A 24,197-nucleotide genomic window follows, 5' to 3' on the forward strand; every position below is an offset into this window, starting at 1 on the left:
CAATACACAGCCTCTCAGCATTCGAGAAACAGCACAGCAAGAGGGTCTCTCTGGCCTCCCCAGCCCCCTCCCCTAATAATTATGCTGTATTGTGTAATTGGCCTTTGACTCCCCTGGAGCTCATCCGGAGACCCTTGCTGGAGAAAGGTCCTTCCTCTACCTAGAGCCAAGACACAGAGACACCAAGAGGAACCTGCCAGCACCACCCAGAAAATCAGACCCTCTGTCCTGTGGTCAGCTTCTCCAACACTGCCCTCGCTTCCTCACACCTACCATAAAAGCACACAGGTCCCCTGTCTCCTCGGGCCTTCATTTCCTTATGAAGCTCCCCGTGCCATGTAAACTTATTAAATTAATGTGTACACTTTTCTCTGTTGACTTGTCTTTTGTTGTACAGACTCAGCCCACGAACCCATTATGTGAGGGGTGAGATAAGACAATTTTTCCTCCCCTGTGTGACTTATATCAAGTGTGTGTAGGGCTATCTGCCCCTCACAACCCCAAGTGGCCCCTTGGAAGTGGCTGGACATGTGCTATTAAGTCAACACATCCATTTGTTGAGCAGTGGATCCAGCAAGCAACACACCAAGGCTTTCCATCTACATCTCTTTAATACTCACATCCATTGAGCAAAGGCCGTATCATTAACAGGGCATTTTATGACACCAATCAAGAGAGAGGTTCTGCCAGCAAGTCACAGAGTAGGCACAGCTGTATGTCCAATTCTAACACACAGTCCAGTAATAATAATAAAAAACCCCTTCACACCAAAGCAAATGTTAACCTGCTTGAACAGAGGTGATTAGAACCACTGATAAAGGGAACAAAAGAAACACAGTCTCAGAAAACATGTTTAATGTATTTACCTTTGGGGACTGAGGATGTCAAGAACAGCTTTAAAACTACTGCCTACTTGGGTACAGCCATCTCTCCAGTCAGAGCTAACACTGTTGTGCTAGTGGCTGGTTCTTGAAAGCACTTACAGAGCAGAACCCTGTGACAAAGTGGTCAGCATCTGTCCCTGCTGGTTCCTTGTCAGTAACCCCACCGGCTCTCTCACTCTAACACACACACACACACACCACAAAAACAGGACAGAATACACACACATTTTCTGTATTTTAAATGGTCTTTCAAATAAAGTCCAAAAAAAAATACGTTTTAAAAATATACAGAGAAAAATACTCAGCCCTGCCATCCAAAGAAAGGCCAATCAAGCCAATTCCAAGTTGCCATTCTGCAGCCACATTTGCACCAAAAATGATTTGCTTAATAGCTTATGATTCATTCACTGCTTTCTTCATTATAAAATGAAACAAATATTTTGTGTTCATGAAGCATTGATGGAGATACATCCCAACACCATGAGAAGACCTGACCCTGCATCTCACTGGTTAACAATACAGAGGGCCATATGTGGGTTTTGGGGGTTTTTTCCCTGCTTTTTTTCATTCTTGCTAAAGCAAAAAGTTGGAGAATTTGATCACCAGATTAATCTACACATAGAAATAATTCAAAATTCTGCACTGAACTACCACAAAGGTGCTTATCCACCTCAGCCAGAGCAGAGTCTGAATCGGTGAGACCTTTTAGCCACTTAGGGATCTAGAAGCTGAACCTGCAGGTCAGGATATGAATTTTGATAGGTTTGCCTCTGGCAAGTATGACTGATAATCTTCTGGGTTAAGAAGGAGAAAATTAAAGAATGTTAAGAGCTGAAGGACCCTGGGTTGGAAATCACTTCAAAACCTCAATTTAATTCAAATTAATACCAAAATTAAATGAGCATGACTTCATGCATATTAACAATGTGTTACTAATTAATATTTCAGTATCTCAACAAAGGTACTTTTTAAAAGCAAAAATGTCCAAAACCACAACATTGCATAATTATTATTAAAATTTTATAATTATTATCAATTAAATTATAGGTTTTATTTTGAATCAAAAAGGGAAAACCCAGCAAATTTTAAGAAATATGTGGTTTTACTTCTTAGCATTTTCTTTCCTCTTATTATAGACTCTCAAAATTGTAAAATATCAAAAAATGTGGTCTCTTTCTTTTGAGCTCTGAGGGTAGGATGGGCCCACTCCCACAACTGAGCACAATGCCTCGGATACACATAAGTGCTCAGATAGGGTGAGAATTAACCTGCAGGTTACCAAGCAAACACCCACTCGAGCTTGACTTCCCTAATAACCCAACCATCCTTGGCCCTGAAAGCAAGGAACTCATGGAAAGGACCAGGTGCGCCCTTGGTTGGCTGTGCTTCTTGGAGTCAGTGACAAGTGACCTCCAGTCTGAGAAGACTGAGCCAAGGTTCTAGTCACTGAGGTGCCATGGTACAACCATGCTCTGGTTCCCAAGAAATTCCTTCAACACCCAGAAGTATTGGAACCAAGTCCCCCAGGGCCTGCACTGGGCCTACAACCAACAGAACTGAAAGCCTGTGCACACAAAGACCCACGAGCCCATAGGTGACAGCGCCCCACCCGTTACTTCTGATGGCTGACCACCATGTGGGGGCTACACCCTTGCTTAACCCCCATCAGCTGACATGTGGGCTCTGTTTCTGGGCTGTTATGAATAATGCCACTATGAACAGGTGCACAAGTTTTGGTGTGGATTTGCATTTTCAAGAGGAACCTTGAACACATTATGTTGAATGAAAGAAGCCAGCCCAAAGGCCATGTGTTCTGTGAGACCCTGCTCACAAGCTGCCCAGAATGGGCACCTCAGTGAGACAGGAAGTACTAGGGGTTGCCAAGGTCTGGGAGGAGAGAGGAACAGGGAGGGGCTGCTGCTGATAATTCTTCTGCAACACTGAAAACACTGAATTCTGTGAACATAGGAACAACCACTGAACCATGCATTTCATAGGGGAACGCTACAGTATGAGAACCGGATCTCCATCGAGTTGTCCCTTAAAGAAAGGGGAGCCCGGGCATAGGCTAGGGGTTTATTTGTGCAGGTGCTTAGAAGAGTAGGGACTTCCCAGTTACCCAGTGTGATCCAGATTACTCAACAACCTTACCATTCCAACAGAGTCACATGCCTGTGACTGCAAACCAATAAAGGAGATAAGAAGCTCTTATACTAAGACTACAAGCCCATAAATTTAAAGAAAAGTAAAAGTAAATCTCATCAACTGCAGTCAACCCAAAACCTCCCCCCAAAAGGCTAATAATATAAAATGTCAAAACCCTTTAACAAAGTATTCATTGGTTCCTATGACTAATATGAAACAAATGGAGTTTGAGGATATATTAAAAACAGCACTGTGAAAAGACTAGCTATGTGGACTGTAATTCAGCCTATATAGCATGGAATTAAAACATTCCAAATTAAATATGTTTAGGAATTCCCTTTGCCAACCAGGCCCCAATTTACTATCCTTTAAACATGATCAAATGTTTAAATTATCAACGACCTATTATAATGCTAGCTAAGAACTGCATCCTAGTTCAATAGCTAATAATTCATATTCAGGCTTAGCTATATTAGTATAAATATAAATTTATGTTATTAATACAAATGTATACTAACATAAATATATAATATATAAATTATGCTATGGATTTTTCATAGTAGTAATATAAAGTACACATTTCCATTAAATCTAAAACAATGGAATGTTTAATTAACATTCATTTCTTTGTAGAAAAATACACATACCCTTACTCAGTATGCTTAAGTTAAAAATCGTCTAACCCAGTGTTCAATTTATCACTTCCTCTCTTAAAGCCTACTAGAACGTGTGAAATGATTCTTCCATGCGATTTCTGCGGGCTTGTGACATTTACCCCCTCTATGCTAGACTTAAAACACACCGAAACCCAGCTCCAGGTGAGAGCCACGTGTCTCACAATCATTTTTAAATGGACATTTGATCAGCAGCTGAAGGATACCTTTTGCTCCACCTTCAAAAACTGGGCCAGTTCCTCCACGGTCAGGTGGTCTTTCTTATCACTGTGGCTCAGGAGCAACAAATAAAGGTCTCGTCTCAGTGACATCATTCGGTAAAAAACACAGAACTCCTCAAATGTCAGCGTTCCCTGGTTCTCATCCGTGTCGGCTTCCTGGAAAGGGAGCAGAACAAGGGGCCGAGTGAGAGATTCAGAGTGCAACTCCAGCGCAGAAAGACAGCACTGGTGCTCCAGAGCCCACACTCACGCCGTGGGGTGGCATGTTCTCTCCAAGCACCCTTGGAGCTCCCTCAAGCCCGACTCCCAGGAGGCCACCAAGAGAGCTTCACCAGTTATAAAGAATCAACCTTATATAAGCTGAACCCAGGGGTACTCAACCATTGAGCCACGTCCCCAGCCCTTTTTAAAATTTTATTTAAAGACAGGGTCTTACTGAGTTGTTTAGGACCTCGCTAACTTGCTGAAGCTAGCTTTGAACTTGTGATCCTCCTGCCTCAGCCTCCTGAGCTGCTAGAGTTACAGACATGTGCCACCACACATGGCTGCAAACTCATTTCTAACCACAGAAAACTTATAAATCAACAAAGAAAGCTATAAACAAAGCAAGACAAAATCTCCCACAGAAGCAATAGAATATTTTTACAAATAGGATATGAAACATACATAAGTGAATAAATGTACTATATATTAAAACCTTAGCCCTGGGTTTAATCTACAGTGCCACAAATTAAAAGGAAGGAGAGAGGAGACACCGCATTTCCCTTCTTTTTGAACAATATATTACCTACCTGTTCACTTGAAACGGACAGTCATTGCAAAACTTGGATATTGCATATGACTTATCTGCAATGAGGTCCTTTGGAAATTAATATTCTAGTTCATTTCTCATAGTGTAGCATTGTCTTTTACTGACTTAAAATTAACAGAGCTGGCTTCTGCCCTTAGACTGAGGACCACACCCCAGCAGGATGCTTCAAGGACTTCCTCAGTGGCTCATCAACAGGGTCACATGTCTCTTAACATGGATGCACACTAGAGGGTAGGAGCTCAGCACTGCCAGACTTCATGGGAACAGACAGAGAGCTCTGCAGGGCTCGGACAAGTGCTCTCAGTACTTGGTCTTTGCTGTTATCCTCAACCTCACAGCAACCCTGAGAGGGAGGCTGAGGAGGCAGCACTGTCCTCCCAAGGGATTTGATGGAGGGTACTCCATTAGAGTCAGGAAGAGCACTTCTAATTACTCCCTGAAAACAGCAGCAATGAAAAAGCACCTGCAGAATCAAACTGGGAGTGTGTATTAAGTGCACGACGCTCTTTTTCTTTGATGAAGCAAAAAAGAACAAGATAGCCCAGACCAAGATGTATTTGCTTCCAACAAAATGGCCCTTTGACGATCCCTAGTGCATGGGTAAGCCCAGCGAGCGGCCACAGCGTACCTGAAACATCTGCCGGACCTTCCTCCGGGGCAGGTTGACATTCAGCTTGTGCATCAGCTGGTGTATCTCCTCGATGTTCAACAGGCCGTCTCCGTTCTTATCAGCCTCCTCGAAGGTCTGCTTCACCCACATGCGGCAAGGTCAAAGAAAACACTCAGGTTCGCCTCAAAATAGAAACTGCTCTGTCAGCAGCTTAGCACGACCAGGTCTCAATGAAAGGGATTGGGATGTGGCTCCATGGTGGAGATCTCTGACTCAACCCCCAGTACCATAAAGAAAACAAAAAATGCAAACGACCTGCTGTCACAGATACTCAAGAGGGCAGTCATCAGTAATGTGGAGAAGACCTGGAGGAGAGATACCTGAGAGACCCTGCCGACCGAGATACTCCCAGCACCAACAGAGGACCAGCCCCCACAGCAGCAGGAGAGTCAAACTGGATGATTCCAAGACCTTCTGTCATCTAATCTCATCCAAATTAAATACTAAAACTTTTCTTGCAAAAACACAATATTTCATCAATTGTAAGAGAAAAAACTACATTCTTATTCTAATTCTGCTCTAGCATTCCATTCACATTTCCTTAAGTAAATGCCATAAACTCAAAATATTTCCACAGCTTTAATCATCATCTCTCTCATTGCATGGCCAGTTTTCCTTGGTGATGCCACCTGGCTTAGGGCACAGACCTTGTGTCCTTATTAGCACACAGGCTGGAGCTGGATGGAGTTCTTCACACAAGAGGCACAGAGATGGCCACAATGGGGACAGCCAGTGTGAGGGCTCCATATGCTGGGCAGGGACCCCTCCACCATGAACCCCCACATAGCAAACATGGGCTTGGCATTCTCCTGTGTCCCTTATCCACCCTCACTACCTTCTCAACACTTCTGGTACCAGATTTCAGCTCTCTTCTCAGTCCCAGTCCTACACTAGCCCCGGCACAGGGTCTGTCCTCTATGCTCAGGCGTGAGACCCGGTGGAGGAGGAAACGCGGCTGAGTTTAGACAGACAGGATTCTATCATATGAGCTGAGATTTGACCAGAGCCTCCCTGGGATGAGCCTTGGATGGCTTTCCATAGTGGGAAAGCAAAACAAATGGTAAAATGACCACTTCCAGTTAACTTCTAGCAGGGGGTTTAAACACGGATGCCTCACAGTTGTCGGAGAGCCTGTTACAGACAGCAGGGTGGTATGTGTGCTGAGAATACCAAGCCAAGCTTCAGAGTGCGAAAGGCAATGAAGAGAAAAGAATGAAGGCGGTGGAGAGGAACCAGAGGATCTGAGCGAGGGCAGGCAGCAAGGAACAGCAGGCGGCTGGGCAATCCTACACCAAGGGGTGACACTGACAGACAGATTTCCATTTTAACTCAAAGCATTAACTCGGCTCAACTCATAAGGCAGCACACCTACATTTCTTAAATGATTCAAATTAGGGCTCTGGAAACTGAGCCACAGAAAGAGAGAACAGAAGCCCCATCACCTTCCTTCTAGAGCTTACGGGAAACGTTTCAGGCTGTGCTCCCTTTACACCATTTTTAAGTAGATGCAGGAGCCCAGTCTTTTCAGATTTGGTTTGTCCTTGCCTGGTTCAGGGGGTCATCAACTGAGTCAAGAGGAGAGTAGCCAAGACCCTAAAGGGAGAGCGGTCAGGGCTAATGGCTAGCAAGTGGCCAAACTGGTTTCTCATCTTGGGTGCACAGGGCCCGCTCTGTGAGCTCCACTTCTCTTCATGGTAGACATGACACAGCTCTGGCCCCACAACATTCAGCCGGGGCACAAAGAAGTCACTTACTGGGTCCCATGACCCAGTATTTTCATCCTTTAATTCTCAAATTCTTTATCAAAATTTCTCTAAGACTTCTCCAGAAGAAGGCAGAGATGGCCACACCCCGAGTACAGGCTCTGCAAGGACTCAGCACCTGCCACGTCTGGCCTTGGCCACTAGCTGAGGAGACCTGGGCCTGATACGGCAGAGAGAGTGGACTCAGACCAAGAAATGTACCCTGGTGTTGTTCCCAAGCTGACCCGCCTGGAACAGCACTCGGCACCCATGGAGCCTCTGTCCCTCCATCTGCAGTATCAGGAGCACAGCTGGATGACCTCAAGATCCCTTCAACTCTACGATTCTATGGAAGGAAAATCCACTTTTCCAGCGACAGTCACACTGAATGCAACTGCAGGTGTGGTGCTCTGTATCTCCTAGTAGCTGTAAAAAGGAAACCCCAATTCCAAGAAAACCCTGGAGCAACGATTCAGCCAAGCACTCAACCACTGCAAGAGGAGGAACAGTCATTCTGCAGAGAAACCCGGGGGTAGAGCTGGATGGAATGGACTGTGTTTCCCAGAAAGAAGCCGGAGGAGACTGTGCAGAGCCAAGGGCCCCATTAGGCCAGGTGGGTGGCTGCTCCTCTCCAGGGCCCAACCGTAAGTCTTTACAGACCATTTGATCCTGGTTACAAATGCTGTGCTCAGCCACTGTCCCGTGAAAACAGCCCTATAAACAGTACATATGTGAATGTGCACAGCTGGGTTCCAATAAAACTATTTATAGACACTGAAGTCTGAATTTTAAACCATTTTACATTTCACAAAATGCTCTTCTTCTTTTACTACTGTTCAACCATATAAGACCCATTCTTAACTCAGAAGCCTCCTAAAATAGGTGATGGATCAGGCACCATGGCCACACCTGCAGTCCCAGCTACTCAACAGACAGAGGTAGGAGGATCGCAAGTTCAAGGCCAGCCTCAGCAACCTAGTGACACTCTGTCTTGAAACAAAAAACAAAAAAATTAAGTGCCGAGGATGTGGCTCTGGTACAGTGTGTGGCATTGCCCCAGGCCTGGCATGTGTGAAGCCCAGGGTTCTGTCCCCAGTGTCCTCCCCACCCACACACACACACAAAGGTAATGGGCCAAAATTGCCCTGTAGTTTGAGAGAAAGGAATAAGGCTCCATTAGTCTTCAGGATGTCTGAAGCCTTATAGGCTCAGGACCTCCATCCTGGCATCAGGGGACACGGTGAGGAAATGAAGGAGAAGGGCCTCCCTCGGGAAGCACCAAGGCTAGGTGCCACACCACAGTCACCTCCGTCACTGGGGAGGCTGACAGCTAGGACTTCCTATCTGAGTAGGAAAGTAAAAAACTGCTACTCCTGACCTCTCAAGCATAATGACTTCATCTATAAAGGGCCTACTGTGGGCTGGGCAGTGTTCTGAGGACATGGTTTACACCAGTTGGTTCCATCTCCACATACCTGTGCCGGGTCAGCTCTGTGACTATCACCCCGGCACATCACAGAGGCAAGTCACCCAGACTCCACAGCACATGGCAGAGCAGGGCTGGACCCACAGCACAGCCCTGGGGTCGAGTCCCCACCCTGACGCTGCATCACTTCCGACACACCTGAGCACCATGCAGGCTCCACACAGGGTGACGACTGCAGAAACCATCACTTCCTGCTGTAGATGCAAGGGGCTTCCCTGTCAGCCATCTGCGCCCGTCACTCGCCTTATTCATTCACTGGTAAACATTCTAGTCCTATGGGAAGTCTGACCATAAACATCCCGAATCTCTCCTCCTCAATTAGTGTAGACTGTCTAATGGAGGACATCATTCCATCATTAAGATATCAAAATCTGGGACTGGGCTTGTGGCTCAGTGGCAGAGCACTTGCCTGTCATGTGTAAGGCACTGGGTTTTGATCCTCAGCACCACATAAAAATAAATTAAAGTATTGTGCCCATCTACAACTAAAAATAAAAAAAAAAAAGATACTAAAATCTTATCAAACTTGGACAAGTCTGAACAAGAATGGCTCCCTGTCTCAACATAACTTTTCCTGTTTCAAGAACTGAACAATAGTTTCCACCCATTAATTTCTTCTTTCCTCTTTTCCACCCTTCACAGACACATCAACTGCCTCCAAGTCTCTCATGACATTGTTCCTTATGACATCTGGCTGTGCTTGCTGTTGGACAGTTTTCAGGCTTAAGAATCACCACCCAGCACAGTGAGAAGAGGCCCATCCTGCACAGTCATCGCAAAGGTCAGGACCTAGACTTCTCTAAGTGACCAAAGGCTCTGCAGATGTGCCCTTGATGGCCTCAGAACTCTGGCTTCCCTATTCCTTGCAGAAGAACTCCAGCTGTGCTCAGGCATCCAAGAGCCCTGTGGCTTCATGTGGCTGGGAACTGAGGGGGACGGGTGGATCCCGCCTCAACTCGGCCGTCCTCAGGACTCCTAGTCAGCAAGGTGGCGTCTGCTGAGGCTGGGTGTCCTTCAGAATTTCAACCCAAAGAACAGATCACAGCAGACTGAGCGCAGCAGCAGATTCCCCGTGTTCCATGAAGTCTAGCAGGGCTTCACACAGAGAAGCAATGGCTGCTCATTTGTTTTGCTTTGAAACAACAGTTCTCTTTCATGGGAACAGGCCAACATGTGGAGAGTTTATCATGGTTTTAAATGATTTGAGTTTTTAGATTCTCAGATTTGATGTCTCATGACAAATATTGACAGATGGATGGAGCTGGAGAGCACAATGCTAAGTGAAGTTAGCCAATCCCAAAAACCAAATGCTTTCTCTGATATAAGGAAGATGATTCATAGTGGGGTAGGGAGGGGGCGCATGGGAGGAATAGAAGAACTCACGATAGGGCAGAGGAGTGGGAAGGGAAGAGAGGAAGAGAGGAGAGAGTGGGTAGAAAAGATGGTGGAATGAGATGGACATCATTTCCCCAAGTACATGTATAAAGACACAAATGGTGTGAATATACTTTGTGTACAACCAGAGATAAGAAAAATCATGCTCTCTGTGAAATGTGAATTGTAACGCATTCTACTATCATATGTAACAAATTAGAATAAAAAATTTAAAAAAAAAAAAAAAGGTATGAGAAGCACCTTTGCTTCCTGGGCAGGGCTGTGCTTGCTGCTGAAGCAGCAGCAGCTCCTTCAACCAGAGCTGGCCAAGCCCACATGCTGAGGGCACAGGACCTGGGAGGGCACCACTGAAGACCCCTCACTTGGGAGAAAACATGTGCCCTTGATCACGTCCAGCCGTGTCCTCGAAGCCCGTGCTGCCTGCACCCCCCGGTGGCCCTGCGGATTCCGTTTTCACTCATTTATTTTTGTACCAAATATTAAAGGGTAAAGGCTTGAACGGCCAGGTGGAAGCCCAGAAAGTGAGTCCTACCTTTGCACTTCATGCACTGTGATCCCACCTGCATCTACTGCACACCGTGAACACCGATGGCTCAGTGCTCAGCCACTCAGGCCTTAACAGCCGGGGTCCCTCCATGGGTCTGCTGAGCTACACCCTGAGCCAGGCCTGAGCAGCACAAAGCTCTCACCACGCCTGGGAAAATGAAGCCAGATGCCTGTGACCTCAGGGGTGGCTACATCTTCTAAGGCAAAAGGGCAGAAAAGGGAGCCAAAGAGGCCGACTGACCCACCCATTCCTTTACAGACAGGAACGTGAGGCCAGAGAGGCCATGCCACATGCCCAGCCCCCAGCCAGGAGGGGAGTTGCCTTCAGAAGATCAGGTTCATGGAGAATTAGACGTGTTCTTGTTTCTCAAGCAGTGTTGAAAGGATAAGTGTTGGAAAGTAGAAAATAACTTCCAGGCTGCGGTGTGGCTCAGTGATAAGAGCATTTGCCTGCTTGTGTGTGAGGCCCTGGACTCAATCCCCACACTGAGGAGGGAAGGGGGAAGAAGAGAGGAAGGACAAGTAACTTCCTCCTGAGAATCAATCAGTTCAGTTTCCAAACTGAAAGTTAAAAAGAGAAAAAAGTCAAAGAAGCTTAGTGCCTGCTATATATTAGAACTCAAATATCTGTTAAATTAAACTAACTTGATGACCAAACAAGATTTTCTCTAATCCAAATCAACCTACAAGTTGATTTGTAACCAACACTCAAAATAGGCCATAATATTTCATTAGAGGCAATATTTCATTCTCAGACTGTGAAGCCAACTTCAGTCTCTTCCAGAGAATTCTGCCCGAGTCCCTAGAGCCGAGTCTTTGTGGCTTTACATGTGCATTTTCTTGGCGGAGGATGAGGAGGGGAGAGAAGGGTGCAGGGGGAAAGAAAGGAGAGGGGCTTCAAGTCTCATGGCCTGGAAGGAACACAGCCAAGTCAACCAGACAACCCAGATACACATGCACAAAACTCAGAAATGAAGCCCTGGGAGGGAGGAGGGGGTGGACAGGTTCAAAGCAGGGATATGCACCATGGAGCTGTAACCATGAGACCCATTCGTCCACCCGATCACTACAACATGCGCAGTTCTAGGAGGATATTGGTCGTGGGTCCTCTGCCTCTTGGCGAGGGAATCCTCATCACTGATGCCAGCCATCAGGTACTTGAGGCCCGTGATCCAGGTGCGGGCCTCCTCGGGGTTGGAGGTGACGAGGTCCAGGGACTCCATGTGGTTGCCATGGTAGATAGTGAAGCAGCAGCTGGGATCAAAGCCCCCCTCCGCCTGCCGGTGGAATATTTCAGACTGGCGGCCCTCGGTGACTTTGTAAATGGAATCGATAAGGACTGGAGGGAAACAAGACACACCGTCACATAGCAGGTGAAGTCAGTTACTGAGACAATTGAGAAATAAGAACAGCAAAATCATTTTAGAGATTAAAAAAAAAAAATAAGCACAAAAAACTTCACTGCCTGCAATTTGTGATTTTTAGTTCAGATGCTGAACGCTGGCTCTGCTGTCTTCTGTAAGGAAACTTCTTCAAGTAACACTTTACTGAGATTTTTTTTGTTTTTTAGTACCAGGGATTGAACCCAGGAGGGCTTACCCACTGAGCCACATCCCCAGGGCTGTTTTGTATTTTATTTAGAGACAGGGTCTCCCTGAGCTGCTTAGGGCCTCAGTAAGTTGCTGAAGATGGCTCTGAACTCATGATCCTCCTGCCTCAGCCTCCTGAGTCACTGGGATTATAGGTGTGTGCTACTGCACCCAGCTCCTGAGTATTTTTGACAATGTCCTTCCTGGGCAGTGACTCAGGATGAGTTGAAAATTAGAGTAGAAAGATCCATCTGCCCACAGAGCAAGAAGGCTGGTGGAAAAGGAGACTGATAAATATGTCAAGGCTACCATTTACCTGGTTATGGACAGAAAGCAGAGGAAGACTCAGAACTGTCTGCTGTTTTGAAAAGTGTGGGAGAAGATAGAAAATAAAAAGCAAAGAAACTTACTGGCAACTAAGTAGCAAGCTAAGAGTGCTTGGTATTGGTAGAGAGAACCCAGGGTGGTGGGGGTAGAGCGGGATTGGAGAAGTGGCACCCCAGAGGAAGGAGTAGGAAAACACAGAACACAGGCCCACCCCAGGGATGCTGGGCAGGCCGTGCATGCCGAACTGGAGAGCTCAGGAGGGAGGATAAGTGGAGATAAAGTTGGAAAGAAGTCAAAGGCTAGGTCTTGGAGTTCCTGCCTTTTAGGAATACAGTGGCCCTGAAGCACTGAAGTTTGGATCAGAGAAGCAGTGGCTGGGATAACTCCAGAATTCTTTGTTGTTGTTTATTTATTTATTTTGGCTTGTTTCTTTATTTTTAAGCAGAAACCAGAAGCGCGGCACATCCTACCGCCTGCCCGTGTGCACCATCAACCCCTTACTCTGTGTGAACCACAGGATCCCATTTTACTCTGGTATCCACTCAACCCCAAGCAACTCACAGGGAAGGGAACCTCAGCTCAGCCTCAGGGAAGTCCTGGCAGGTCAAAGCCACTGGGGCCCCATTTCTACTTCCTGGGGGGGGGGGGGGGGCGTGGTTAGGTGAGGGCATGTCAGCCAGTTCTTCCTGAGCAGACATGCGCAGTCTGTCTTGAGGGAAGGGTCTGGAAAGGGTTCTCTTCCCCTCAAGAGGCCAGAAGAGAAGGTCCCTTCTGTCTCTCCACTGTCACATCAGGTCGTAAGGCCTGGCACAGCTGAGGCACACTGCTGCCTTGATGGCAGTGCCACACACAGGGCAGAGCCAAGTGTGCTGCAGAGACAGAGAGAGAGAGACCAGTGCCCCCGGCCCAGTCCTGTCCATCTCTGGGCTCCACGGTAGGTGGGGTGATAAACCTGTTTATCATGGGAGCTTGATTTAGACGAGATCTTATTACTGACAAACACAGAGGAAGCCAGCATGGTGGAGACTGGTTAGGAGACAGGGCAACTGGCAACTCGAAAGGCAAACAGGCTCTGGACCCAGGAGTTGCCATGGAAACAGGAAGGAGGGCCGATGAGAGCCATGTCACAGGACTCAACAGGACTTGTTGCTAAGACAGGGGCATGTACGGTAGTTCATTTAGATGCCAATCTGCCTGGCCATGAGGGTCTCCAGGAAGCCAGTAGAGCATTCTCTCTGGTGTGTTTGTAAGAGGTTTCATGGAAGGAAGTGGTATTTGAATCAGCCTCTCCCAACACGAGAGGGCAACACCCAATCACTGAGGGCCCAGGGGGAACAGAAAGGCATAAGAAATGCACATTCTCTCTCTCTTCTGGAGCCAGTACTCCCATTCTCTCCTGTTCAGACATCAGAGCTTCAGGGCCTCGGCCTTCAGACACTGGGTCTAGCATCAGCAGCCCCAAGATCTCAGGGTCCAGGCTCATGGCATGGGACAGACTGAACCATGCCACTGGTTTCTGGTTCTGTAACCTGTGGATAGCATATTGTATCATTTCTCAGCCTCCATAAGAAGGTGAGCCAAATCCCCTAATAACCATCCACCTACTTGTTCATCCATTCATCCATCCATCCTTCCTTTCACCCACCCACCCATCCTATTCATTCTGTTTCTCTGGAGAAACACTGACTCACACAGTGTGGGAGAAAGAAGCTTTATCTAGGAGTCAGATCCAAACAATTTTACTTGATACCATAAAACAGTGCTGTTAGTCGGGCATGGTGGTGCATGCCTGTAATCCCAACAGCTCAGGAGGCTGAGGCAGGAGGATTGTAAGTTCAAAGCCAGCCTCGGCAACTTAGCAAGGCCCTAAGCAACTCAGGGAGATTCTGTCTCTAAATAAAATATAAAAAAGGTCTGGGGATGTGGCTCAGTGGTTGAGTGCCCTGGAGTTCAATCCCCAGTACCAAAAAACAACAACAAAAAAAACAGTGCTGTTAATTCATTAATCAGTTTACTGTGCTCAGAATACAGCAATACACTTTAAAGCTCATTGGATTTATGACATCCCTTACCTTTTATAGGAAAATAAAGGTCTGCAGCTATAAAAATCTTACAGTATACTTTACACACACACACACACACACACACACACACACCTACACCTCAACACAGGGGAAATGTTAGCATTTACAATATTCATGGATGAACTTTTATGGATTCAAATTCTCCAAAGAGAGTCATCCTTTATGGACTCAATATCCATAACCAAGGGATCCAAAAACTTGTAAAACATTGGAAGTTCCACCAATGCAAAGCTCCCACAAGGCCCAGCCCACATGCCCAGGGTTACCATGTCCATCCAAGCAAAGAAATCAAAGGCTGCCTTTACTTTTTGCCCTCTCGCTCTTCCTAGAGGGTCGCCACCGGAGGCGGGTCCGGTGCTCATCCAGGTAAAAGAGCCGGACGAGCCCTTTGGTCCCACGCTTCAGCTTGATCATCTGAGTCCCGGACTGCATGACACTCATGCATCTTTCAACTGCAAAAGAAATCAGAGCAGGGTGAGCTCTCACACAATGCCCAGCACACTGGTGTCCAGACCCTACAGTCAGAGATACCTCTGCTTCACCCCAAAGACTTTGAGGCCCAGGAGACAGATTGGGCAGAGGTGATCTGAAAAGAGACTTGCTAAGGAACTGGCAAGTTCCTTGTTAGTTATAGCCACTAACAAGCCTTGTAGACAAAAATAAAATTCTATTTCCAGGTAAGTAAGGCATTATTTGTGTTGCAGTCTGTTTTTGCTATAAGACTGATGACCCCTTAGATATACTAAAGCAGGTTTGCAGACATGTTAAATCTGTGATTTTTATACATCCAGTTGTAAAAGGACCTTGTAATAATGTGGCCAATGACATTGTTAAAATTGGACAGTGGTGACACGGGATTCATATTATTATATTTTTGTGCATATTTGAAAACAGTTAAATAAGTGTTTCAATGTAATCACGAAGCATCAAGTTTTCACAAAAAACAAATGAATGAAAACATTTGTTGATGCATTTAAACTGCTAAGATTTTTCCTTCTAGAGGAATAACTTGGCACTGGAACTCAGGCAGCATCCAAATCACTTGTTGTCAGAGGCAAAGCTGTCATTTAAACCCAGCCTGCTTTGGGAAGAACCTTGCAGGGCAGAGGCATCTGCTGTCCTTGCCCACTCCCCTTGTTTGGCAATATTGGCCCCCTTTTCCTATGCCACCGCTCCTCACCCATTCCACATAGCTTTGGTGAACTGTCAATCACCCAGCTTCAGCTTGCAGCAACTCTGACTCCCTCCCAAGGGCAGACATCCTGAGCAGATCACTGAACGAAAACCAGAAGCAGTCATTTCTACAAGAGTGCATTCAGAGAGGTTCCTGAGGGGCCACCTCAAAATACCACAGTTGTCACCGGACCTCTCCCAAGAAGGACAAACATTACACTTCCCCCTGACTCTGCAAGTTTTGCAATGGTCTTCCAAAACACTCCTTTTTCAACAGATCAGGTAGAAATAGAGCACTCCAAATATGAAGTGCTGAGCATCCACCTCCCCCAATGGATGCTGTTGGAAGCCATCTGAAAGAAGCACAATAAACAAACTTTGGCAGCGTTGGACTCCAGCTTTCCTGACTCAGTATGTTGCCTTTACTAGGAATGATGACCTGATCCAAGCTAAATCTCATTGCAAGGGGAACCCATCCCAGGTAATATCAGCACATCCCTAGATGTCCACCCCAGGAAGAGCCTTGTCCTCCCTTGAAATCGGGGAGGCATGAGCAAGCAGAGTGCCAGGATTTAGCAGTGCAGGAGCATGATGCACAGGTCACCTTCACTCATCCCATCAAACACTCAAGTCACAAAAATATTGCTTAAGAAAACTGCAGGAGGGAGAGAAAAGGAGGAGGAAGAGAAGGAGAGAGGGAGACAAGGAGGGAGGGAGGGAAACAGGGAGGGAGGGAGGGAGGGAGGGAGGGAGGGTGCAAACAATAGTCAGAGTAGGTAAGGAATGACTAGTGGGTCCAGAACTTGGGGCCTGGTTTAAAAGGAAATGCTAATACCTTTAGGACACTTCCCCCTTCTCCAACCTGTTACCAAGGTTACCTGACTCCTGGGAATTGTTCCTCCCTGCAAGGGGTTGTTAATGAGGGACCTGGGTCCCTCCCTTCCTGCCTGTACCCTGGGGCAGCTTCTTCCTGCCCTTGAATCACTCAACCTTTTGGCCCACCTTTTGGTCACTAGTCAGGTAGGCAAGATAAGAAGAGGAGAAGGCATAAGAAAGGAAACCTAAAATCTATAAAAGGGGCAGGACACCCCCACCCCCTTGGGCACCAGATTTGGACCCCCCTCCTCTGCGAAGGAGTCTGTCTCTGTCTCTCTGTTCTATCCTTTAAATGAAACTCTTTGCTCTTACATCAGCATTTCTGGGGTGTTCAATCTTCACCCTGGGGAATGGGATTCAGCTCTGATTCTAGTTACCCGTATCAGGAGGACTTAAAGTGCTCATTTGAATGCAGAAAGCAACTTGAGATTGGTTTCCCTTGAGTCTGTGAGCTTCCCCCGCTGCACCCAGTTGGTTCGGCAACAAGCACTCCAGGGTGGAATCCTGAGCTGGACATCTCCCACAGGCAATTAGAGTGAGAAGTGGCATCAGGACAAAGCCACCCAGTCAAGCCAAGGCCAAGGTCCAGAAAAGCCCTGGACCTGCCAACACCTGACAGCAGTAGTTAGCCCTAAACAGACAGTTCCCAGGGCAACCCTCTGGGGTGAGCAAAGGGCAAGGAGCCTTCTGGGCAGCTGACCCAGAACTTAGTTTGAGAGAATGAGCATCTAAAAAGATAGGTACTGATGGCATTTAGAACTACAGCTGGGAGAGAACTCTAGCTGTTCCACTTAGGAGCTGTCCTCCATGAGCAAGTTATTTAACCTCTCTGCGCCTCCATTTCCTGATCTGAAAGAGGGATCTTGATGTCATGTGCCCCCTGGTCACGGTGAGGACTGAATTAGCTAATTCATGAAAAGTACCAGAAGCACGGTCTGGCTGGTCAACTCTACAAACGTAGCTAATCATGATTGAAGCCCTAACCTTCCACATGCTGGTGTCTGGAGATGGGGCTTTTGGGAGGAATTGGGTTTGAGGAAGAGGGTGGGGCCTCAGCAATGGGACTAGTGTCCTTGCAGGAAGCACATTCTCTCCCTCTCTGTCCCTCCCTCTCCCCACCTTCTCTCTGCCACAGGAGGATATGGTAGCAGGAAAGCAACTATTGGCAAGCAGGAGAAGAACCTTACCCAGGACTTCAGAGGTGTATCAGCATTGGCCTTGGACTTTCCAGCCTCCAGCACCAGGAGAAATGAACGGTTACTATTAAGCCACTCGGCCTGTGGTGTTTTTATACAGCATCTGAGCCAAGACACGACTGTTACAGGTTATTTTATTATTGAAATCTTCAAAAATAAACGCCAAGTCAGAAGTAAAGACAGAAATACGAGGCAAAGCCCCAAAACAGAAGCCAGGAGGCTGGGAAAGGGAGAAGTGCAACCATGAGAACAATGAAGACTGTGGACAGGAATAGCAGCAGAGGTGAGGGAGCAGGCCAGCCTCCAACTGGGGAGAAAAGACTACAAGACCCACAGGTTGCAGGACCCCAGGGGCTGAGCACTGCGAAGCTGTGGGCTGGGGATGTGGTACAATGAGGCTTGATCCACTGGCAAGGAAGACATTTCTGAGCAAAGGACTGGATGAATCAAGACATCGTTCAGGAATAAGTCTCTTTGGGAAGGAAAATAAATTGCTCAAACCAGCATGGAAAACTGAATTACTACACCATCAAGATCTCACAGCAAAGACCGCCTGTGTATCTGGCACAGGGTCCTCTACTGAGTTCACACTTCCCTATGGTTTGGATAAATGTTCCCTCCCCAAAGACTCAGTGAAAGCTTGGCTTCCAGTCTAGGGTGCTATGATTGGGAGGTGGTGGGCCTTTTAAGAGGTGGGGCCTTGGGGGAAGAAGCTAGCTCATTGCAGGCATGAGTTTGGAGGAAACCATGGACTCCGGTGTCTTCCTCTTTTCTTCAGTCCCTAGCTTGTCATGCAGGAAGCTTTGCTCCACCATGATGTGCTGGCTCACCACAGTTCCAAAAGCAGTGGGCCAACTGATCATGGACTGAAATCTCCAAAACTGGGAGCCAGATAAAGCTTTCCTCTTTTTAAATTGACTTGTCTCAGGTACAAGTTACAGCAGAGAAAGCTGGCTAACACACTGCCACTGCTTTCCTCTCCCTTTCCTGGCTCCTTTGCTTTTCCCTGAAAGAGAACTGCTATGGCCACCACACCTCAGCATTTCAACAAGGAAAAGCACAGTGAGGCAAGAGGAGAAGCAGTTACTTGAGCTAATAAATGCCCCTTTCTGTTGGCAGGCAGCACCCAGATGAACCCAGCATCTTAGAAAGTGGAGCTCCATCCCTCAGGAAGAGTGCGTTTAATATTAAATACTCATTAGCTCCACCTTAACCCCACTGACTCAGCCTTGAACGCTCGGTGGCATTCAAGCATCACCCACTGCTCAGGGCTGGCAGGTAGGACTGTGGTGCAGGGTCTGAAGCCATGTGTCACTTAAATTGCTTATGCGACTGCTTTATACTGTCTCCCTAATTGCTCCTCCCATCGCAGATAAGTCTTCTGGTTACAGTCAAATTGAAAAACTGAATCCAATGAAATTTTTAGAATCATCTAACCCACTTCTCTCTTCCCCAAACCTTGTATAAAATCCCTTACAATGGCAAAGCTAGCCAAAGAAGGAGCACTGTCGATCGTCCTTTGTAACTCCTTCTAGCAAGTAAAAATCAGCAACAATGCAGTCAAACTATTCTTCCAGTCCCCTTTAAAATCACTTATATCAGCCTAAGTCACTTTCCTCAAGCTCCACCTCCAGGATAACAGCAGTGACCACCTCTATAGCAGTCCTCAAGCAGATAGTAGGCTGCATCCGAAAGGACAAGGAAGGTTTCGCTCCAGGTACCCCAGGGAAGGGGTCCAGGGACTGAGTGTGGCCTGGCCTCATCAAACAGCCTCTAGTGCTAGGTTCTCTGCCAGATGCAGGTTGCACGTCACAGCAGGTACTGATAAGTGTATGTATGGCTGTCCTTCCACATAGTGGCTTTAATATTTTGAGAAAAGAAGCTCGTTTGGATACAATGGAGCACGTCCAGGACTATTAGGAGCAAAACAGCCACCATCCCAGCACGAACAGACTGTTTTTGCCTGTGAGCTCCAGACCTCCACGTGTACGCTAATCCGCTGCCCTGGTTGGAATCGTGATATTTAAGCCACTTGGCACCCTGCCTTTTCCATCTGTATTATAAACAGCTTTCCATGTTTTCACACAGTCCTAATAATTATCTTAATGGCTGCCTACCGGAGCAGCATAAATAGTTAAAGAGCAGAGCAGATGAACCGAGGACCACATTCCTAACTTTATTACACAATTAGAGTTTTAAAACTCTTACCAGAGTCTCAGCTGTTAAACGAAAGGCATAACAATGTGGTCTACAAGGCCCTGAGACTCCAACTCTGTTAGAGGATTAAATCAATCCCTTCTGGAACAATCAATTTAAAATAAGTAGAATTTCCTTAGGGTCATCAGTTTATTAAATCCCTCAAGCAGATTATATATACAAACATGTATACACATACACACACACACACACACACACACACACAGATTTACTGATGTATAATTTAGATGTGATATGTCACCTGTTTTAAGGTACAATTAATTCAGTGATTTCGGCATATACAGAGGGTGTAACAGTCTCATTCTAGAACATCTCCATCACCCCACAAAGGAGCCTCGTGCCCTCTGGCAGTCGCCCCTATTTCCACCCACAGCCCTGGACAGCATGGACCTCTGTCCTGACAGACGCCCTTCCTGGACACCTCGCGGAAGGGAACTCGCACAATCTCTTGGGCCAGTGTCCCTGGCTTGGCACAATGTTTTGAGGTGTATTAGTGTCAGTGTTGTTCCTTTTCCTTCCTCCTCCTCCCCCACATCCTGCTGAACCCTTCCACTGGCATTTAGGGCAAAAATGGTCCTGACCAGGAGACGGCGAGAGAAAATGATGTGAACATGCGAACACCAGAGTGCTGAGCAGCCCCGTGAGGAGGGAGCCTCTGAGGACAGGCTTGGAGTCTCCAGGAGAGGCCAGTAGGGCACATGTGAAAGAACAGGTAAAAAGTGTGCGACCTTGGTGTGATGAAACACTGGGATTTCTTTTCTTTTTCTTTTTTTTTTTTTTTCCCCTGGTTCTGGGGATTTAACTCAGAACATCATACGTTAGACAAGTGTCTACCACTAAGCTATATACCTAGACCTTTGCATTTTTTATCCTCAAACAAGGTCTCACTAAGTCATGGAAGCTGGCCTCAAACCTGCAATCCTCCTACCTAAGCCTCCCCAGTCACTGGGATTACAGGTGGCCCAGGAACTTTTTAAAATATGCAAACAACTACTTATCATTACAAAAAGAAACATGAGAAGGATAAACCAGGAAAAGATGACTCTGGTTGCCCATAAAGAAGGGAGAGAACACACTAGAAAGGTAAGGGAAGAGGGAAATCCCTCTTAGTGTCCTACATACTTAAAATTAAATTAATAATACCATGAAGGGGGGTGAAAACAGCAAGTAAGACATATATACAAACACAGAAAGCAATCTACACACACGTGTATAGGCGTGTTTACATGTTTGTGAGTGTGTTTGTGTACTTCATATACTTCCTACCTCCATCCTCTGGAAGGGACAAGAAGCAAAATCACCCCTGCTGCAAAGGTCACCTTGAGACAGATTTTCACACACAGGGTCATGGCCACGCCCCATGCCTATTCCGGGACACTGATCACCAAACTGTGCATTAGCAAGCAAATATTCCTTTGCAAGAGATTCTTCTCAGCAAAAAGACACAGGGAAAATGTGAATTGATTTCCTGCCAGCCTCCGTGGATTAGAGTAAATCTGAGTGACTTAAAGGGATCAGCTTCTGTGAACAATTTCATTTCTATGTGGAAAGAGTTCCAGATGTGTCTTGAAAGGGAAAGGGAACTTTCCCAAACCAACAGATGAGCAGTGAGAGTGTGTTTAATGCTCAACACAGGCCAAAGCCTGCCTGGGTACCTGGAGGAGCTGCGGCCCGACTCACAGGCTGTTGTGACCTAGATACGAGGCGTCCCTCAGACGCTCACGTGTGAGACAGGACAAGAGGGTTCAGAGGTGAAATGACTGGGTCATGACAGCCTTAACCTCATCAGTGCATTAACCCCATGGAATGGATGGGTAGGTGGTGGCCATAGGCAGGCAGGGTGTGGCTGGAGGAAGGGGGTCAGCATGACCCTGTTGGGTAGAGCCCTCTCTCTGCTTCCTGATAGCCATGTCCTGAGTTGCTGTTCCCCCTCCACATCCTTCCTCCATGATGCTCTGCCTCATCTCAGGCCCAGAGTGGTGGAGTCGGCCATCTGTGGACCGAGACCTGAAACCATGGGCCGAAATAACTTTTCCTCCTCTACAATTGTTCTTGTCAGGTCTTTTGGTCCCATTGGCGGAAAGCTGACTAATACAGAAGCACTGAAACAGGATGACAGGGAGAGGGCAGGAGGAGCTCATCCTGCTGCTGTGTGCATTTTAGAAGAGCAGGAACACCCTCTTTCCCAGCCTCAAGGTGTCTTTCTCGCAGTTCTGTGACCTTAGGAACCAGCTGGTCCAACTTTCATAATGCCATCTTTCAAACACCAAGTTCCTGTTCCTGAAAGCCATTTTTTAATGCTGACGGATATGTGGGCATGAATTTTCTAGGAGATCTTCATATACAGTGTAACTGCTCCCCATGGTTCACCTGAGGCCTGACCTGGCAGCAGCCTGGCAGCCACTGTCCACTTGCAAATGACGCTCACCAACATGCAGGAGCAGCTCCCCAGTGCAGCAAGGGCTCCTGGGGAAGAGGAAGCACTGTAGCTGCCTGGTTTTCTTCCTCATTGCCCAGTTTCTCTTGGAGAGAAGGTAAGAGTGTTGTAAAAGCTTTTAGAAACAAATTGGTAGATGGGTGCAGTGGCACTGACCTGTAATCCCAGCAGCTCGGGAGGCTGAGGCAGGAGGATTGCAAGTTCAAAGCCAGCCTCAGCAAATTAGCGAGGCCCTAAACAACTTAGCAAGACCCTGTCACTAAATAAAATATAAGGGCTGGAGATGGGGCTCAGTGGTTAAGGGCCCCTGAATTCAATCCCTTGTACCCAAAAAACAAACAAACAAAAAAACTAATTGGTTAGCAGTAACATTTTAGAATTTATCTGCAAATCTTATTTATATGCACACAGTAGGTATGTTTGCAAAGTTAATGAATGCACCCAAGGGAATTTAGGTCAAAGAAAGGGTAAAATGAATAAACAATTTTTAAAATGTCACAAACTTTATTTTTTGAAGTCTTCCATGATAATATTTTTTTTCCTTTTAAATAAGATCGATTTTGTATATAACAATTGATTCTGTTCCAGAATTGCTAGCCCTGGGAAACAAATGAAATACTAAAAAGAATCCATAACAATATAATTTTCTATGTTTTATTTAATGTTATGCTAGGGGACAATGGATATAAATTAATTTTAAGTACTAAATGTAGTTCCATCTAGTATATGAAGAGTGCTCTACTTCAACAAGATTAGAAGTGAGTGTCACTACCAACCTATAACAAGATTTGTAATGAACAGTATCTTTTCTAAAAGACCGAAGACCCTGCTCCATCATTTATTTGGCAATATAACATTTTACTGGATATTTGGGAATAAAATTCTCCAAACACAGTAAATACTGGCCTCTAGGTACAGGGAACCTGCATCTAGCAATGCTCTGGACGGTTGTCGCCCTGGCTGCCCGTGAAGATCAGCTGAAGACTGTCACAAAGCCCAGCCAAGTCAATCAAATCAGCCATCTCTGGCATGGTGGGCCTGAGTGTCTGCTGTCTATGGGGTAAGCCTCCCAGGGTCCTGCAGTGCATCCAGAATTCACACCATCAAAGTGGATCATCTTACTTCTTCCTGATAACATCTCTGTGAAGTTAGTAGAGACAACTAATTGCCCCTCAATGAGGAGTGAATGTAACAGACTCTTGTCTAAGGTCACAAAGCCAAGGAAAGACAGAGCCACGGCATGAAACCAGGTCCCTAAGTCCCAGAGCAGTGCCCCCAATGTGTCACTACGTGTGACATCCCCCTTCAATCCTGACTGAGCCACTAACTGGCTTATCACTGGAGAACCTCTAAAACTGTCTTCCCGAGGGTTATGAACTCCCATTTTTACCCCAAATACAAATTGCAGAATCACATCGGTTACACATCCATGTTTTTACATAATGCCATATTAGTGACTGTTGTATTCTGCTACCTTTCCTATCCCACGTGAATCAAATGTATGAAAGATGATATGTCATGAGCTTTGTAATGTTTTGACCAACCAATAAAAAAAAATAAAATACAATAAAACTGTCTTCCCTCCAATTTTCTGATCTCTAAAAATAAAAGAAATCAGACTTACTTGTTCCTAAGGCCTTTCTACCAAATACTAGGAGTAAGTAATATACCAGGTCTAGCTTTTAGGAACTTAGGGAGCATAGTGATACAATGTCATGGGGATG

The 24,197-nt window shown here is 46.4% G+C and overlaps 1 protein-coding gene across 3 annotated transcripts in view; it reads right to left on the bottom strand.

Annotated features, from left to right (window-relative positions):
- Plch1 (phospholipase C eta 1) overlaps positions 1-24,197 on the bottom strand; it is a 158,024-nt gene that overhangs the window by 61,536 nt on the left and 72,291 nt on the right. For all 3 annotated transcript variants that reach the window (XM_076867327.2, XM_076867326.2, XM_076867325.2), the window contains exons 2-5: positions 14,880-15,026; positions 11,670-11,913; positions 5,364-5,493; positions 3,910-4,080 (exon numbers count right to left, since the gene is read on the bottom strand). In XM_076867327.2, coding sequence (XP_076723442.2) covers positions 3,910-4,080; positions 5,364-5,493; positions 11,670-11,913; positions 14,880-15,026 — 692 coding nt within the window. The remainder of the gene's footprint in view (positions 1-3,909; positions 4,081-5,363; positions 5,494-11,669; positions 11,914-14,879; positions 15,027-24,197) is intronic.

This window comes from Callospermophilus lateralis, chromosome 10 (assembly GCF_048772815.1).
Source record: "Callospermophilus lateralis isolate mCalLat2 chromosome 10, mCalLat2.hap1, whole genome shotgun sequence".
In the NCBI taxonomy this organism is placed as follows: domain Eukaryota; kingdom Metazoa; phylum Chordata; class Mammalia; order Rodentia; family Sciuridae; genus Callospermophilus; species Callospermophilus lateralis.